Source organism: Crinia signifera, chromosome 8 (assembly GCF_055691185.1).
Source record: "Crinia signifera chromosome 8, ASM5569118v1, whole genome shotgun sequence".
Classification (NCBI taxonomy): Eukaryota; Metazoa; Chordata; class Amphibia; order Anura; family Myobatrachidae; genus Crinia; species Crinia signifera.
Window position 1 is genome coordinate 37,235,549 of NC_139224.1, and position 17,859 is coordinate 37,253,407.

A 17,859-nucleotide genomic window follows, 5' to 3' on the forward strand; every position below is an offset into this window, starting at 1 on the left:
GCAAAGCCAGCAAATCTGGAGACAGTGCACATTAATTCTAGGAAGAAACTGCCATCTAATAGGAGTCCTGTATCTAGTGATATGACAAACATAAATGTAGAGATAGTATCTAAGAACAAGTATGGGTGTCTATGGGGGGGGGGGGGTAATGTTTGAGAAAAGGGTGAGGGAGACCACCGACCGCTATTCTGCCAGAACAGACAGCAGCTAGGTAACAATAGTTAAGGTCAAACACCTAGAGTACCTGGTCAGATCAAACCAAAACACAGACAAACAAGTCTCCAAGTAGTAGAACCCCCAGGTGGAAACAGTGTCCCTTACATTATGCAGTGGATCTAAAGGAGTGACACCAGTGGTGGAGAGATGCATTCAATTGCAGGGTGAAACGGTTCTATCCTGAACAAGAATACCCTTGCACAGCTTTCTTTGCCCCTGGGACTGGGCCTTTGCACTTATGCGGATACAAATTTCCATGTCCTGTATGAACATCTGTCACAGAGCACGTGCAGGTTCTGGCACAAACACATGGGCTTAGCAGAAGACCGGGAAGTAATGATGATTTTACGGTACCTGCTCTAGAAGAAGTAGATCTGATAAAGACATTAATAATGTTTACTAAAGATTTTACCTGATCATACATTACACAACCATACACAAATATTGGCAATTTTAAAGGAACACAAACATCCAAAATTACATACAAATTAATAAATTAAAATACATTTTCCAGTAATGATTTTACAGTCCATATTACATAGCTCCCACCAACTGCCCTAACCTGGGCTGGACAGTCCTGATTGGGCGCTCTGCTTTATTTTCCTGCACACAAAAATGTTTTCCCCTTGGGGAAGGTGGGAGGTAAATTATGAATGGGGCGGGACGGTACCCATTGTGGCCTGTTCAGTCACTTTGTGTTTGCTGTGTTAGAGAAGCACCTACCTCATGTCATGGCAACCTGCTTAAGACTAGGTGAGATTTATTGTCCTTAAACATACAGTAGGTACACCATCTTCTACCCAGTGGTGTAGCCAGGTAGGGGTGCAGGGGGAGAAAACAAAATATAATTTGTTTACTTTTTTTTTTAAATCCTATGTTTCGCAAAATAGAGGCACCACAAGCTTTAACAAATGATCTTGTTCATGAAGGATGAAGGCATAAACTGGGGTTTAATGGCTTGTATGACAATAACTTAGTTTAGAAGTACGGGGGAATTCAAGGTACTTGTGTAGTTTCACGGCAGCAGGCAATCACATCGCATGCGATCGGATCGCATCGCATGCGATGGTACTTTTGTAGTTTCAAGTTTTCCCTGCCCGCGAATCACATCGCATCGGATCGCATGTACGTTCGTGTCACATGCGATGAGATGCAATTAAGCACACCTCCACTATCCATACTACCCCAAAGCGTGACGAGCGTAGAGAGCCCCGCGAGGGGATGCGGTACGTGTCCTCCCGACTTGTTCATACCCCCACTATCCACGCCGACGCGGAGTTGACTTTATAAAGTGTGGCGAGCCACCGAACCCTTGCGTGGTGAGCGGCCGCTGATTACTTGACATGTATTCTGCCTGCCCTCGCTGGGCGTGCTGCGCTTGCCCACTTCGGGCTCGGTGGCTCGCTGCACTCGCTACACTTTCTTAACTCAACTCGGCGCTGACATGAATAGTGGGGGTACCGCGTCCCCTTGCAGGGCTTGCTGCGCTCGCCACGCTTCGGGGTGGCGTGGATAGTGGGGGTGTGCTAAATGTGCTTAATTGCATCGCATTGCATGCGACACGACATGCGATGTGATGTGATCCGTGGGCAGGGGAAACTTGAAACTACAAAAGTACCATCTCATGCGATGCGATTTCCTGCCGCCGTGAAACTACACAAGTACCGAATTCAATTAGCCACAGTAATTTACCAAGTCTACTTGATCTTGCATGGGCTATTCAATTAGCCCTGAAAAGCGGCACTACCCGGAGGAAAGCAAAAAAAATAACTAAGTAAACTAAGTAAAATAAATAACCAGTTCTCCTGTTTGCAGCCGTGAACATGCATGGTTGTGGAAACTTATTGCAGGAAATGGGTATCTGTACTAAGCTTTGAAGAGTGATAAAATGAGAGAGAGAGAAACTTCCAACCAATCAACTTCTGTAATTTTTCAACACAGGGTGGCAGTTTGAGACCAGTAACATCACAAGAGGTGCACAGGGCACCTTGGGATGCGCAAATATGACGCAGCATAATATCACTGCCTGTTCTGCAGCGCATCGCTCCTGATTGAATTGGACTCTTATTATTGTATGCTTTTCCCTAGGTGTTGGCTCAGCGTGTACATGCACATGTAGTGTTTAATGCTATTTGTTGCAAGACACACGGTTCAGTAAATGAAAGAATAAAAACCAAAGCAGTTGCATTTTCGGTACTTGTTTCCTAGCACGGCCACACCGATCAGAATCGCGGTCATCGGGGGTAAAATCGGGGCCATCGCGGCCGCTAAAAAAATCGGGTGCGATGGCCAGACGCGATGCCCGCGATTTCCCCATAGAGAACAATGTTAAATGCCTCAATTTACCCGCGATGACCACGATTTCCCATAGGAAACAATGTGAAATGGCTCAATTTAGCCAAATTATCATAGGGAACAATGGTAAATGGGCCAAAAACACCCCTGAACATTGAAATGTCCCCCCAAAAGTTATTGACGCCACCCCGCCATCAACGTGAACCCGAAGCGTGGCGAGCGCAGCGAGCCCGCGAGGGGCGTCGGTATGCGTCCTCCGACCTTTTAATGCCCTACTATCCACTAGGGCGTGGAGTGAGAATAGAATAGTGTGGCGAGCGCAGCGTGCCACCGAGCCCGAAGCGTGGCGAGCGCAGCGTGCCCCGCGAGGGGACGCGGATACCTTCACAGCTATACGCGTCCCCTCGCGGGCTTCCCAGGTGTCCATGGCGACGCGGACACCTGGGAAGCCCGCAAAGGGACGCGTTTACCTGTGAAGGTATCCGCGGCCCCTCGCGGGGCTCGCTGCGCTCGCCACGCTTCGGGCTCGCTGCGCTCGCCACACTATTCTATTCTCACTCCACGCCCTAGTGGATAGTAGGGCATGAAAAGGTCGGAGGACGCGTACCGCCGCCCCTCGCGGGCTCGCTGCGCTCGCCGCGCTTCGGGTTCACGTTGATGGCGGGGTGGCGTCAACTACTTTTGGGGGGACATTTCAATGTTCAGGGGTGTTTTTGGCCCATTTACTATTGTTCCTATGCTGATTTGGGTAAATTGCTCCATTTAACATTGTTTCCTATGAGAAATCGTGGTCATCGCGGGTAAATTGAGGCATTTAACATTGTTCCCTATGGGGAAATCGGGGGCATCGCTTCTGGACCATTTAAGCATTTTTAGGTGCACACGACGCGACCGACCCGATTTTTCACTGTTTTCAATGCATTTCAATGGAAAAATCGGGGGCATCGCGTCGGTCGCGTCGCAGGCCACTCAAATTACCCCTGATGGCCAAGATTTGTGGCCGTGCTAGGAAACAAGTACCGCATTTTCTTGTTGTTGTTGATACAGTCCGTTAAGGAGCTGCCAAATGTCTTACCATACAGAGACTACAAGCCATGTTTTCATTCTTTTCAGGTCATGGATTGTACAATGCCAGTGATGGGAGAACACCAAGTGGAGGATCGGCAACTAATCGCAGATTTAGTTCTTACCAAGATGAATCAGGCTTTGTCCAAAACGCCTATTCCTTCCCCGCAGAGACCAACAGCAACCGCACAGCCACAGGTACATAGCTTACTTATGTATTGGCATATCCTCCGGGTAAATACACAGAACCCTCAGCCTTGCCTTCATTTCTTGACTGACATTCTGGGACTGTGCCACACTGCAGAGACCACTACGCCAGATTCTGCTTCTCCTGGCCCCAGACATGTTCTAAGCTATGGTCTTTGCACACAAGGTTCCTGATGATTGTTGATTTATATTTTGTTACCCAAAATATAGATAAAACTCTCAACAAAGTATATGTATGTGTGTGTGTGTGTGTGTGTGTGTATCCTAGGTTTATGGCCTTTGTATTTAAAGATAGACAATTGTGTACAACCTGATTCAGAGATGTATGTAAATTAATTCACAGCTGCGAATCTGTGCCGCAAGTTGTATAGAGACAGTCTAGGATCTGCTGGCAACATATAAAGATGCAAGCATTTACCATCTGAGTAACCCTACAGATGCACAGCATGGCCGCGGAAAGTAAGACTCTGGAGCCATAGTAAATGCATGCGGGATTGCAATCTCAAACTGTGACATGCCTGTGTTCTAGTCGCCAATCCCCCACAAATGGTCCCTAATTGTTATTGACTTTGCAAATAACTGCTCACTTTGGGCCAGATGTATCAAGCTTAAAAAGTGATAAAGTGGAGAGTGATAAACAGCCAGCCAATCAGCTCTTACCTGTCATGTTACAAGATGGGTTTGAAAAATGACAGGTAGGAGCTGATTGTTTATCACTCTCCATTTTATCACTTTTTTGAAGCTTGATACATCTGGCCCTGTGACACACACTGCGGCACTGCAAGACCATTGTGATACATCTGCAGGACCTCTGGAGTGATAAAATGGGGGATCGGGCCTTGAGGCCATGCTCCCTAACCTATGAGAAAACACCACTTTTTATTTCAGTGCACAGGCAATACATCCCCCACATCGGATCTCACCATTATTATTAGAGACACCCCTGGTGCAATGCAATGATGTTGCCTCCAACAATCAGCCAGGTCCTGTCCAGGCTGACTTGATACTTTTAATAAATTATACTTATTTTACTTATATTACAATTAGCATTATCCTTTTATTAGATACACAGTATTTGCAGTGGTCTTGATAACATATTTATCTAATGGGCAAATGCTCTGATCTCATTTGTTGGCTCGTGAACTGGGCACCAAATCTGGCTTTTAAGCAAAATTTGTTATATAATCTACAGTACCGGAAAATGCTATGTACTGTACAAACGTTTCCGTAAAACTGTTAGAAAGGATTGTCCAGCAGGTGGAGCTCTAAGCTTGTTTTAAGTGAGACGGATGAGTTGAATTAACGTATGTAAAACCCTATACAGAATTAAAAAGTGTTTTCCCTCTGGTGATGGGGATTTTCTTCATCTCAACCAATACATGACAAGGTCACTGTCAGCCATAACACTGCTCTCACTGGGGGTCACCCTATTTGCTGGTATGTGTCACCAGAAGTTGCCGATTATAGTTCCCCATGCTTTGCATGCCCAGCCTATTTTACATGTATTGCAGCAGTATTTATTTTGAACTATGATGACAGGAATTTTAGGTCTGCAGATAGATTTTTTACCCCTTTCACATTGCAGCTTTAACACGGTATATTGCCATTTTTTTTACCGTTTTAAAACGGGTAAAGCTGCAGTGTGAAAGCTCCATTGTCAATTCACCGGTTACAGAATACGGGTATTTTGAAACATTTCTATAACAGACTGTCTCTCACAAACGGATACAAGAAATCGGCTTCCAGTCAGGTATATGGACACCTACCACACCAGTTTTAAGATGGACACTGAAGGAGATTTCATCTAATCAATAGGAGAGTGCAATAGGAACAAGTGAGATTGATTATACCCTATTATTCCATTGTCCTTACAATTCAATTGAGTGCATATTTTACAATATATGTTTTATGCGCAATTTTTTCTTTTCTTTTATGTCTATGTGATTATCTAGAATAAATTGTTTTATGTGATACCCAATTGATCATATTTTTCTAACATTGTTGATTCACAGCATAACCAAGCACTCCACCACATTCCTTTCTTTTCCTTGTTATAGTATTTTGGGGGCTGATCAACCCCCCCACCCTACGGTGTGAGCTGCTGGCACTACCACTCATCCTAATTAGCTTTCCCTTTTTTAGTAACAAAATGTCCAGGAATCAGTCTGGAGTTGGGGACAGCTGGGAAGAGGGAAATGGGAAAGCTGGCTGTATTCGGTGCAGGTACGCAGCTATTTAAAATCTCGCGCTGACTCGCAAGCCAATTGGAATTCGCGGTCCGGCAGCCGATTAGCAGCGGCAATGGTGGCTCCTTATTGGCTGCTGGACAGCAAGCTTGAATTGGCTCTTGAGCCAGCACGAGATTTTAAATATCCATGAACCTGCTCTGATACAGCCGGACTGGCAAAAGCTCTCTGCCGGCTGTCGTACACCACTATGACACCCTTGGCAATGAACATTTCACTCCCCATGGCAATGAGCATTTAACTCCCCTGTGGTAACAAGCATGTAATCCCCCATAGCAATGAGCATTTAACTTCCCCGTGGCAACAAGCATTTAATTCCTCCATGAGAATGAGCATGAAGCCCCTGGCATTGAGCAAGAAACTCCTAGCAATTAGCATGTAGGTAAGCGTCACTTCTATGCAATAATATGTAATAGCCATTCTGTGTTTGATATAACATGGGCATTATGGTGTGTGGAATAATGTGGAATGGGCATTATGGTGTGTGGCATAATATGTAATGGGGATCATGGTGAGTGGCACAATGCGTAATGGTTATTACTGTGTGACGTAACATGTAAGTGGCATTACAGTGTGCAAAATCAAGAATAGAATTGAAGCAAACGTTAAAATAAAAAACCCAGTATAAGGTGGGTCAAGGGGCGGGGCTGGGGGCAGGTCAATGGGAGGGCTGTGGGTCGTGAAGGAGTGGGCCACTGTACGGAATAGGCTTCTCACATGCAGCCAGCGCTGCTTGATGGTGAAGGCTTTGCACAAGAAAAGCCTATTTCCCTGCCATGTAAAGCAAAAAAGCAGGCAATGGATTACAGGGAAAGTATAAACCTTTTCTTTTGCACATGAGATAATTTTCTCTGGTGAACATGATAGGAAGGACCTGATCATCCCTTACACCTTCACCATTAATACAGTATTGCATAGTATACTGTGTATGATCCTTGAATTTGATTTTCGTATGCCTGTGCGCACACGTGCTGAATATGCTGACCCATTAGATTTATATACTATATTATACTACATTATATACATTTTAGAGTATATCCTCATTACATGTAAATATAATTACAGTATTCTCTTTAATTGTAACATTCTTAAGCAATCTCAACTTTGACATACAGTTTATATTGTACGAAGACCAAATTAGCCAGTTTTTCCATTCTTGTCTCTTTGTTCTGGGTCAACTCAAAAACTACTGAATTTATTCTATTTGGTATGAATCCAGGAACAGGATAGGCTATCTGGTATCATCATGCCAGTATTCAAGCATACCTGCAACATTCCCCCACAGTGTCTCGATCCACAAACTACATGTGAACATTTTTTAAAAACACCAAACATAAAGATAAAACACGTCGGCAGTGTCTTATACAAAAACCTCTAGAAATATTTCCTGCTACACTCACTTTTACTACTAGGGGGTGCTGTGTATCTACACATAGTTTAGATTAAAGTCCATCCTTTGGACAGACCCTGTTATGTAACCTCACACTATCTCCTCGTTTATCAGAATTTCCTATTTACCTTTAAATGTATAATCTATCTTCACAGTACAAGTAATGTACCATACAGTGACTATAAAAGTGATTTGAATAATGCATAGTGGAACATTTTATGGTATTAATATCATTGTTGTAGTGTTCTAATCATTTTTATAGTCAAATCTCCCCACCAAATGGTGTGTGCGTGTGTGTGTCTGATACGAGTCAGTGCCTCTCCAGCCACTGACCTCAATGCGCCACGCATTGGGATATGCCTGATGTAGGGGTAGCTGACAGGCCCCCTGTAACTCCACTAGCATCTGGAACTTGTTTTTGGAGATAAAGCTTCATCTGCTGCATTGTAGCACTTCATGCACAGATTCAGAGGCTCAGTGACACACAGTTGTACAAGTGTTGTATATTCAATTATTAATTTTTATTTGCGAATGGAAAAAAAATGATTCGATAGTGAGCAACCATCAAATAATTTTTAGCAATGTTTAAGTGCTCTTTAAGTTCTTGCAGAGATCTCACATGACCTGGCCTGTCAATAGGGGCTGTTTGGTGCAACTGCAGCAAAGATGTATGAGGACAAATCTGTATATACTGCTTCATTTATATCTGGTGCTTCTTATACTGCTTTCAGACTGCAAATGCAGGGTCGCACTGGGACAATATTGCCGGTTCGGAGACGTCATGTGGGGGTGCGACGGAGTGTTGGCGCGTCATCAGTGGCGGAGGCAGCGCTTAGAGCTGGTGCTGCTCCAAGCGCTGCCTCCTCCGTAGTGTGAACGGGAAACGGGTTGCTCACACTGCACACCAACCCGGCAATGAACCGGTAAGAACGGTACTTGTGTAATAGCACGGCGCCTGGCTAGGCTACATTTTCAGCGTAGGCTTAGCTACACTGTCAGCGTAGCCCAACGGCTGCCTAGCGTACTTAGCGTAGTGACTCTGCGAAAGCCCAACGGCTGCCTAGCGTAGTTAGTGTAGTGACTCCGCGCCAGCCCGGCTCTGTCCCCAGCATCCATGGTTCTGTCCCCGGTGTCCATGGCAAGCCTTGTGAGCGCCTATCACATAGTGCCAGTAACCACCAGATCACCTGCACTGGCAGACGCCGGCAGAGAGTGGATCATGCGGGCGCCGGTGGAGAGGCGCTCCAGCTGTGAGACACAGGTGCGTCTCAGTAATTATTGCGGCAGGGTACGGCAACCCCACCCGTGTCAGCTTCAGTGAGAACCTCCTTTTCAAACCCCCACTATGCACGCCAACCTGAAGCGTGGGGAGCGCAGCGCACCCTGAGAGGGGACACGTTACGCGTCCCCCAGACCTGTTCATACCCCCACTATCCACGTTGGTGTGGAGTTGATTTTATAAGTGTAGCAAGCAAGACCCGCGAGGGGACACGGATCACTTTATGTATTCCGCGTCCCCTGGCGGGGCCCTCTACGCTCGCCGCACTTTATAAAGTCAACTCCATGCCGACATGGATAGTGGGGGTATGAACAGGTCGGGGGGACATGTAACGCGTCCCCTCACAGGGCTCACTATGCTTGCCATGCTTCGGGCTGACGTGGATAGTGGGGGTGTTTCAGGAACACATATCTGACAGGGACGCTTACTACGCTAGCGGGAATACTACACTACTTCTGACTGACTACGCTAACTACGCTGGCCGTGCAAACACTATGCTGATTCTGACATGCCCGCTATGCTAACTACATAACGGGCGCTGTGCTATTACACAAGTACCGTAAGAACTGCTTTTTTACCTGGTTCGGATTGCCGTGTTGCTACCGGTTAGCTGTAACCAGTAACCCCTTTCACATCACACTAATTACCGGGTCGAACCGCAAGAAACCGGCTTGTACCCGGTAATTAGGTGCGATGTGAAAGGGGTATTAGAAAATATATGGTTAATATAAAGTGCCTGATTCTTTTCACAAAGAAAATCTGAAAATCCTGGGTTCCAACTGTCGAGACATCCTGACAGTTGGAACCCTGGCCAATTTTCAGTCCGCTGCACAGTTTATCAGCAGGCGGGATTCAGTGTTCCTTCTGCCGATCGGCTAAACGGGGACATGTTGGCAAAAACGGACATGGAATGTCAGGATCCGGTCATGATCTCGAAAATCCATGGCCGTTTTTAGCAAAACATACAGTACCTGACTGCTTTTAAAGTCGGGTCCGTGGCTGCCTCTTTAATGCTGTCAGGATCTAAAGCATTGAATAGGCACCTGACACTATTTCGGAAATAGCGGTGGGGATTGAATACCCCCCTACAGTAAGTGTTGCTTAATGATTCATTTGTGTGATCTTGTGTAGCTTTCAGTAGTGTTTTTATGGGTCGTGAAGCCTATTTTTTATTTTATTTTATACTTCTAAGAGATTCTGGACAAGTTAGATAAGACATGCCAAAAGTAATTTAAACTTGTAAACCAAACCCATGTATTGAAATCCACAGACATTTACTCTAGCGAGCTACTCAGTAACCTGCTCCAGTAAATAGTGTACATATACATCAAACACCAGTCAGCTCTTTTCAAATAACTACTGTAGATGTCGTAAAAAGGATTTACATTTTCACATAATATATGCAATATAGTTAATAAATAGCAAAATATGCTCAGTTGTTTAGAGCTACTGTTCTCTACTTACTTCGCTCGATGTTAAGCTTAAAGTATTAACTACTATTGGTATTTTTTCACATTTTACAGACACTCAAAATGAATTTGATCTAGAACACGGGTGTCAAACACAAGGCCCGCGGGCCAAATCCGGCCCGCCAGACCTCGTCATGTGGTCCGCGCAGCCGCCGCCAGCCTTCACCTTTTATTCTCGCTTCTTTTTTTGAGATCCTGGCCTGCAGTCTGCTGAGGAGATAGCACGCAGGGGCAGTGTGTCCCATGAGATGCATGAGAGCTACCAGAAGCTCTGTGACTCCTACATCATGCCGCACGTCTGACGGCTTGCACTACTACTGCATGGAGTAGCAGCCAATCAGGGCGTGCATCCAGATGGAGTTGTGGAACTTGTGTGACGTCACTCTCCCTTCAATCAGCTCACGTAGCCGGAGCTGCGGGGTTGGTGCTGGGAAATGCTGGGACTGGGACGTCACGCAGCTGGCGATCCGTACTGGTAGTAGCGGATGGGAGCAATGGAAGTATGTGATTGGTCGCTACTACTGCTGGATTCCATGTGGTAACCGTGTGTGCGAGGCGGCTGACTGGAATAGGTTAGTAGTGTCAAGCTCGGGCTGGCCGCTGTACATGGGGATCTGTCACTGAGGGTGACGTTTACACACCAGGCCTTGCTCTCCTCCTAACTTGACTTCAAGGCCAAACAGTGTTCAGGTCGACTGAGCCACTTAAGACGTGTTAGGATAGCTATGTGACCATTTCCATATTTCTCAAAATCCAAGCAGCTCATATTAGCCCAATAAGTCATTTTCAGGTCCCCAATCTCCCCTATCAGGAAGGAATATCTTTCCTGAGAACTTTCTCAAGTATTATCCAGGTAACTCCTCACAAAATCATTTTTCAAAAAATTGTACATTTGAATATCTACTTGTCATTATTCTGACTATGTTTCTGCTTTCAGAGCTAGTTATTACTTACATTATTACAAAAAATAGTAATAATTGTATGCAGTGACAATAATTTATGATAATAAAGAGTGGACACATAGTCCTACAGATACAACCGGCCCTTTGAGGGTGACCAAACTGCTGATGCGGCCCCCGATGAATTTGAGTTTGACACCCCTGATCTAGAATTCTTACTAAAGTGATGTCCAAATTTTTTCCTTAAATTAATAAAATGCTAAAATGATAAAAATAGATATTAATTGATTACATCAGTAATCAATATGCCCCTTGATTTTAATACAACTGTAGGTTGAAGAACCTTTAACTGCATTTACCAATGTCAGTCTATTTGAGTAAATATCTACCAGCTTTGTACATCTGGGCTTTGCAGGTTTCACAGATTCTGCTCTTGTTCCGTAATGTTGTTTGGTCATTAATGAGCAGTCCATAACCACTTCTTGATGTCTTTGCTGAAAAGAGCAGCCACTTTTTCTCATAAAGCACATTCGCTTACAAGTACTCGGATGCCATCAGAGGTTTGACTCTAGGTTTCAGAGGCTGACTAACTCGGTATTGACTGGTGATTTGTATTACTGAGGGAACACTGGAAAACAGTTCATAAATTAATTAAGTGAACATTTCAGGTGCAGGATCCTGGTGGACTGAGGACAGCAGGAAATATGGCACGTAGTTTAGTGAACAAGTTGAGATACAATGCAAGACATTTAAAATATCATTCAAGATCAGGGCAGGCAGAAAAAAAGAGATCCAGAGACTAACCAAGGTCAAGGCAGGATAGAGAAAACCACACATCTCTTGGCAATGATTGATATTATTACTATGCATGTTCCCTAGTAAAGTGGAAGAGAAGATCTAAACAAGGAGGAAAGAGTGAAAATGCTCTGTTATTTCCTCCATAATTGCTGTAGTACTGTACTAGACCTCTAAAGTGTTTATCTAAAATTCAGAATATAACCTGTGCAGAGGAACTCCTGGGTCACAGACCTGTAAGTCCAGTGAAGAGCTGTCCTCTGCGTTATTAATTGCATAAGTTAGTGCATATGTGATTAGTATCAATGCAATGCGTGGCGAGCAGTAGTACAGCCGCCCCTCCACACCCTTCCTATTTCCTTAATGATTATGGGCCAGATTCTCTAAGCTTCAAAAGTGATAAAATGGAGAGTGATAAACAGCCAGCCAATCAGCCCCTGTCTGCCATTTTTCAAAAAAAGTCTGTGACATGTCAGGTAGGAGCTGATTGGCTGGCTGTTTATCACTCTCCATTTTATCACTTTTGAAGCATAGAGAATCTGGCCCTATGTCTCAGCGTAAATGTGACTCAAGTATAAATGATCTCAAATGTACTGTAGTTCTGTTATGGAATGATCCATCTAACACATTCCTATGAGTGAGCACAGTACATGGATTTGCAGCTAATCTGAGGAAAGCATCTGTGAGTGTGCAACATTTTTGGAGGCAATAGATGCACCAGCAGTGTTGCCTGACACTTGATACCTCAGCATACCTACTGTATACACTCACTTGCAAAAAGGATATTTGATCTGCAGGAGGTTACAGTATATAAAGCTGCGTCAGCAGGCACACCTCAGCCAGTCCAATAACGTCCATGTGTGGTAGTGACACATGCAATAAAGTTGACACTTCCTCATTCTCATGATTTATTCCAGATACAAGTGAAAGTAAACAAAAAAAAAGTTGTAAGTACTCAAAGGAGTGGACTTGAGATGTGATGGTGGGTTTGCCTTTGCAAGGACATATCCACTGTTTCCACAATGAACAGTTTTATGTGGACCTAAAAACCAAAGCTCTCCCCTTTTGCTAAGGGGAGAAGGTGTGTATGCACGTTTAAATTCTTGGCAGACATTTACATAAATAAATGCAGCCCAAACCCCAATTTCTTGTGGCTCCTGTGTGACCCTTCATGTCTGTGGGGTCTATCCATCACTTGTCATTAAATATAGGGGTGAATGATGTGCATTAGTGCATTAGTGCATGAGCTTAGTACATATGTGAAAAACAGTCATATCTCCAAAAACTGCAATTCTGGAGGTTGATGCATTCCTCCCCCCGATTTTTCCCACTGTCCCCCTATACACTAGTTTAGCTTCCAAGACCTGAAAATATAGAATAGCCCCACTTGGCCGCAGAAACATCACCAAGTTTAGAAAAGAGGCTCCAAAGTCAAGAATAGGGATTGAACCAGGGCTGTCTTAACCGCATTGTAGGCCCTGGGCAAAGCATTTGGGGCCCCTTCACACGCAATCATGGGGAAAAAAAACCCTTATGTACCCTAACCATCCCAGCTAGTACCTAACCCTAACCCCACTGTCTAAGTGCTGAAACGTAACCCCCACTCCCCAGGCTATCCCTAACCTTACTGTCCTCATAGTACAACCCCCACTTCCCCAGCCACATGATAGCCTGCCCTGAATACTCATCAATCAGAATGCCAGCTGACAGTATGCCGGCATCCGTATCACATAAGTTTTCGAGGTTATGACCCCGGTCTTCTGACAGTAGTGGAGGTGCCAGCATCAGTAAATTAAATGCCGCCATAGTGACTGCTTCTGTGAAAGGGTGCGTTACAGTATGTGAAACCGTGAGTTTTCAGCAATCTCAGCTTCAGATTTAAATCTGCAAAGACAAAACCACGTTAGTTTTGCTTTTTAAAATATTACTACTTTAATTCTGTGCCAAAATTGTGCTGTGTTACAAAGCTTGCAAAGGACTTGATTCAGATGGGACGATAATGCCGATGCAGTAGTGATCCTTATCAGTGGCGGGACAACGAGGCCTTGGAAGTATAGTAGCCACAGACAAGTGAACAGAGATGCCCCCCAAGGCCATAACATCATGCTCAGCTACTGCCTACTCCAGTGGTTCCCAACCCCGGTCCTCAAGTACCCAGTTCAGGTTTTCCAGGTCACCCTGCAGGTGCACAGGTGTACTCATCATTTACTGACTCATTTTAAAAGATCCACAGGTAGATTATTTCACTTGTGGTTCTGTGTGGAGACCTGTAAAACGTGTACAGTTGGGGGGACTTGGGGACCGAGGTAGGAACCACTGACCTTCCCCATCACAGCCATGACACAGGTGCGAGCAACATGGACTACCTGAGTGTCTCCACAGCCACACAAAACAGCCATGGGAGCTGAGACGCTGGCTACATGTGTCATGTGCGCATAATCGCAATCCTACGCCAGGACATTACACCGAAAGCGGACGCGACATGCCTGCGTTATTGTAGACACACCCGTTATCTCACCCTAACAGCCTCTTCCTGTCAGTCTGCAACCGATTCCTCACCGCAAGCAACATCACAAAAGTGCACAATGCAGCCGCAACACATGCCACTAATCACTCAGTTGCGAACCGTACTGTACTTTATCATATAAACTTTTTTCTATAATGTACCCTATTCATATTACAGTCTATGGACTGCTTCATGTACTTCTCTCCCATAGTGATTGTGCTTAGATTGCTGCAGTATGGGAAATGCGTTCAGTCTGTGTATGTGTAAGTAATGATAAATCTCATTTTTTGCCTCTCATTTCTGTTTTGCAGAGCGGAACAATGAAAGAATCTGAGCAGAGCAAGATTCCAGCACAACGTCCTCCACCTCAAGGTTGTTTGCAGTACATTCTCGACTGTAATGGTGTTGCAGTAGGACCAAAACAAGTCCAGGCTGTGTGAAGGGTTGTAGCCAAAAAAAAAAAGAAACCAATTTTGTGCAGTTTTGCCATGTTTCAGTGCTGACCTGGACTGTGTTTTCCTATGCAGTGTCACTTCTTTCTGTCTCGTCTCTCCCCTCTATATGTCCACGCCTGTGACGCTACCTTCTCTTTCTCTGTTTAACTTGTGATTCAGAGCTGATGTTAACAGTTATACACAGAATTGTGCCTCTTTCAAGTCCAACCTGACTGTTTATTCTAATGATTTCTTTTTTAAATAAGTATCGTGGGGGGAATAACGCCTAACTCGAATGACAAACCTCAGACTTGGCGCTAAGTGCGTATGTGTGTGGGCGTGTAAACACGTGAATCCTACTTCACTTGATTGGAAGTGATTGGAAAGATCAATGAGTTTAATTCCAGATTCATCTAAATTGTTGAATTCCGGGTATAATTTTCTTTTTCTAATTTTATAGATTTTGCAGTCATTGTATTTGTTAGCATGGGTAGGCTTAGTAAACATGGACTTTAGTATTGTCTGTTCCGTGACTCCATAACGTATCATGCAGGTGTGCCTAAAGTATTTTTTATCATTCTTGTATAAGTATGGTTTGCACGCCGTATGGATAGAACACTATAGTACAATATTTGTGAAGAAGTATAAAATGTTTCATTGTATTCCATTTAGCTCTGTCCCCGCTTGTGTGGCTTCCTAAGAGCGCAGAACAAGTGATTCTTATATCTAAGTGATTGTGAGTTCTGCAGACCACTTTCTTTCTTTCCCCCAAATATTTGCGTAACCTTTAATCCTTGTTCTTGTTGTCTGTCTGAAATGTAAATATTCCTGAGAAGCTCAGATAATATTCCTTGACTTTTTGTTAAACTTGTATCTCAATAGCCATAACTTGTGACGTAACTCTCACATTGATTTCTAGCTTAGCACTACCCAAAGAGGCAATAGGCAATCGGGCTGCTCGCAAACATTTGTGTCGTTGCCTTACGTTCTTATGTTGATCCAAGCCTCATAGTGCATTCGTTGGGGTCAACTAACTCGGAACACTGGCGAGGAAGAGATGAGCCAAACACTAGACTGGGATTTGTCCTGAAACAAAGGAAGGGTAAAAGACAGATCAGAGAACATGTTTGTGACCTGCAGTTGGCTGAAAAATGAGTGACTTGTTTAGACGCTCTTCTCCCGCATATACTTTATGTAAGATTTAATACTTAATTGGGTGCTGCTAGTGTGGGAGGTCCTTTTAGTAGCATGAGTTGTACAGCAGAACAGACATCTTGTTTTTTAATTTATTTTTCAAATATGAAGAATATAGGTAGTTTGATACGTGACATAAGTTCTTTATATACCGTATATTGGGGTCATCGCAGAGGTGGATTTTCCACAAGGCAACCTCTGCTTAGGCCCAGCAGGTCCCAAGGGGTTCCATAAATATATATATATGCGCGACTACCACATGATGTCATGACATGGACCCGCCCACACTCCCTACGTCCCTTTAATGTTCTTTGATGGGATAAAAAATATTTGGACCCAAAATGGTCTCATCCACTGTATGTGGGCAGTCAGTTTACTTTACATGTGACACAGGTATTAACCTACTGTACTTCCAAAAGAACCTGATTCAGATTTATACACAATGCCGATGTTCATGCAGCTGAGCATTTATCGGTACAGTGCTATGGATTGTTAGAGGGTGAAGGGCCCCAAACAGATTTTTTGCCTAGGGCCCGGTGAGGTCCAAATCCACCTCTGGGTCATTAAAGGTCAGCCCACCGGTTGGTAAGGTCGGTGATTTTAATGACTGCCTTGGCATTTTCGCTTTCCCAGGTCTGCTACGGTTGTGTTGATGCATGTCGTGGGTAGTCATTGGATTTATTTTAATATCAATGTCTTTTATTTATTCATTATGTTCCATGTGTGGATTTGTGAGGTTTGTTGGTCTTTCTCGTGCTCATTTCACTAAATTTATATCACATTTGCTGTATCATCAAGCTTTCTCCTGGTCTTTCATCCGGTCCTCCCCAGGCCAGTCTGTCACCCCTTCACCCCGTGTTCCTTTCCTGCACGCTGTGTTCTGCGTTCCCAATACAAGGCCCATTTGTCCTGAACAGCATTATATAAGGGCTGATACCACTGACCAGTGGTTCACATCATTAGATCACTGTTAGGGAATCTGGGGACCTGGAAAGCGGGGAACTGAGAAATGAAAGGCAGCTTGAGGAATACAATTGTTTGAGCTCACTGTACAGGCAAAAGATCATCTTTTATCAGTGTGTGTCTGACGTGCAGCTAAATTACCAATCAAAGGTTCTATCCCCATGGTTATCTATCTTACTGACATTCTGTTTCTGACTTTGGGAGAGAGTTATCAAAACTTGGATAGAGATAGAGTACCAGACACTCCACTCCTGACATTTTACAGCCTGTAGTTGAGCTGATTGGTTGGTACTTTATCTCTCTTCAATTTTTATGGGCGATGTTCTTGGAGAGTGCTAAAGTGAAGAGAAATAAACAGTGCCGTTACTAGAAATTGTCTCCTCAAAGGGCGAAGCCATTTTTGGAGGGTCATTTTCAACAGATTCTATACGGATGGTCAGATCCATTGGAATCCACAGTACAGAGAGCATGCGCCCCCACAACGCCATCTCCCCCAAGCCGCCGCTTGGGCTACAGTGCCAATATTACGCCACTGGAAATAAAGCACCAGCCAATCAGCTTTTGTCATTTTTCAAACATAGGATGTAACATTGCAGTTAGGAGATGTTCTAGTGGTACTGTAAAATATATCTCCCAACATATTAGTGGTATGAATCAGGACGCTCTCGACTGGCTCCTGAAAATTGGTATCGAATTCGGCAAAGGGACAGGGCTTCATGATAATAGTACTGTTGTGTGCTACGCCGCCTCCTGTATTTGTCATTAAGGGGGGGGGGGGGAATGGCCAGTACTCTGTGAGATGCTGGCATGCCCTCAGTCTCTCTGTCTCTGTGAATGCTGAGCAGAGCCTTGAGTGACATGGTGCCCCCCTGCTTCCATGTAAGATAACTTCTGTCCGTGA

The 17,859-nt window shown here is 44.4% G+C and overlaps 1 protein-coding gene across 1 annotated transcript in view; it reads left to right on the top strand.

Annotated features, from left to right (window-relative positions):
* SYN2 (synapsin II) overlaps window positions 1-17,859 on the top strand; it is a 283,187-nt gene that overhangs the window by 237,542 nt on the left and 27,786 nt on the right. Inside the window, exons 10-11 of the mRNA XM_083156164.1 lie at window positions 3,625-3,774; window positions 14,679-14,739. Of these exons, the coding sequence (XP_083012290.1) occupies window positions 3,625-3,774; window positions 14,679-14,739 (211 nt within the window). The remainder of the gene's footprint in view (window positions 1-3,624; window positions 3,775-14,678; window positions 14,740-17,859) is intronic.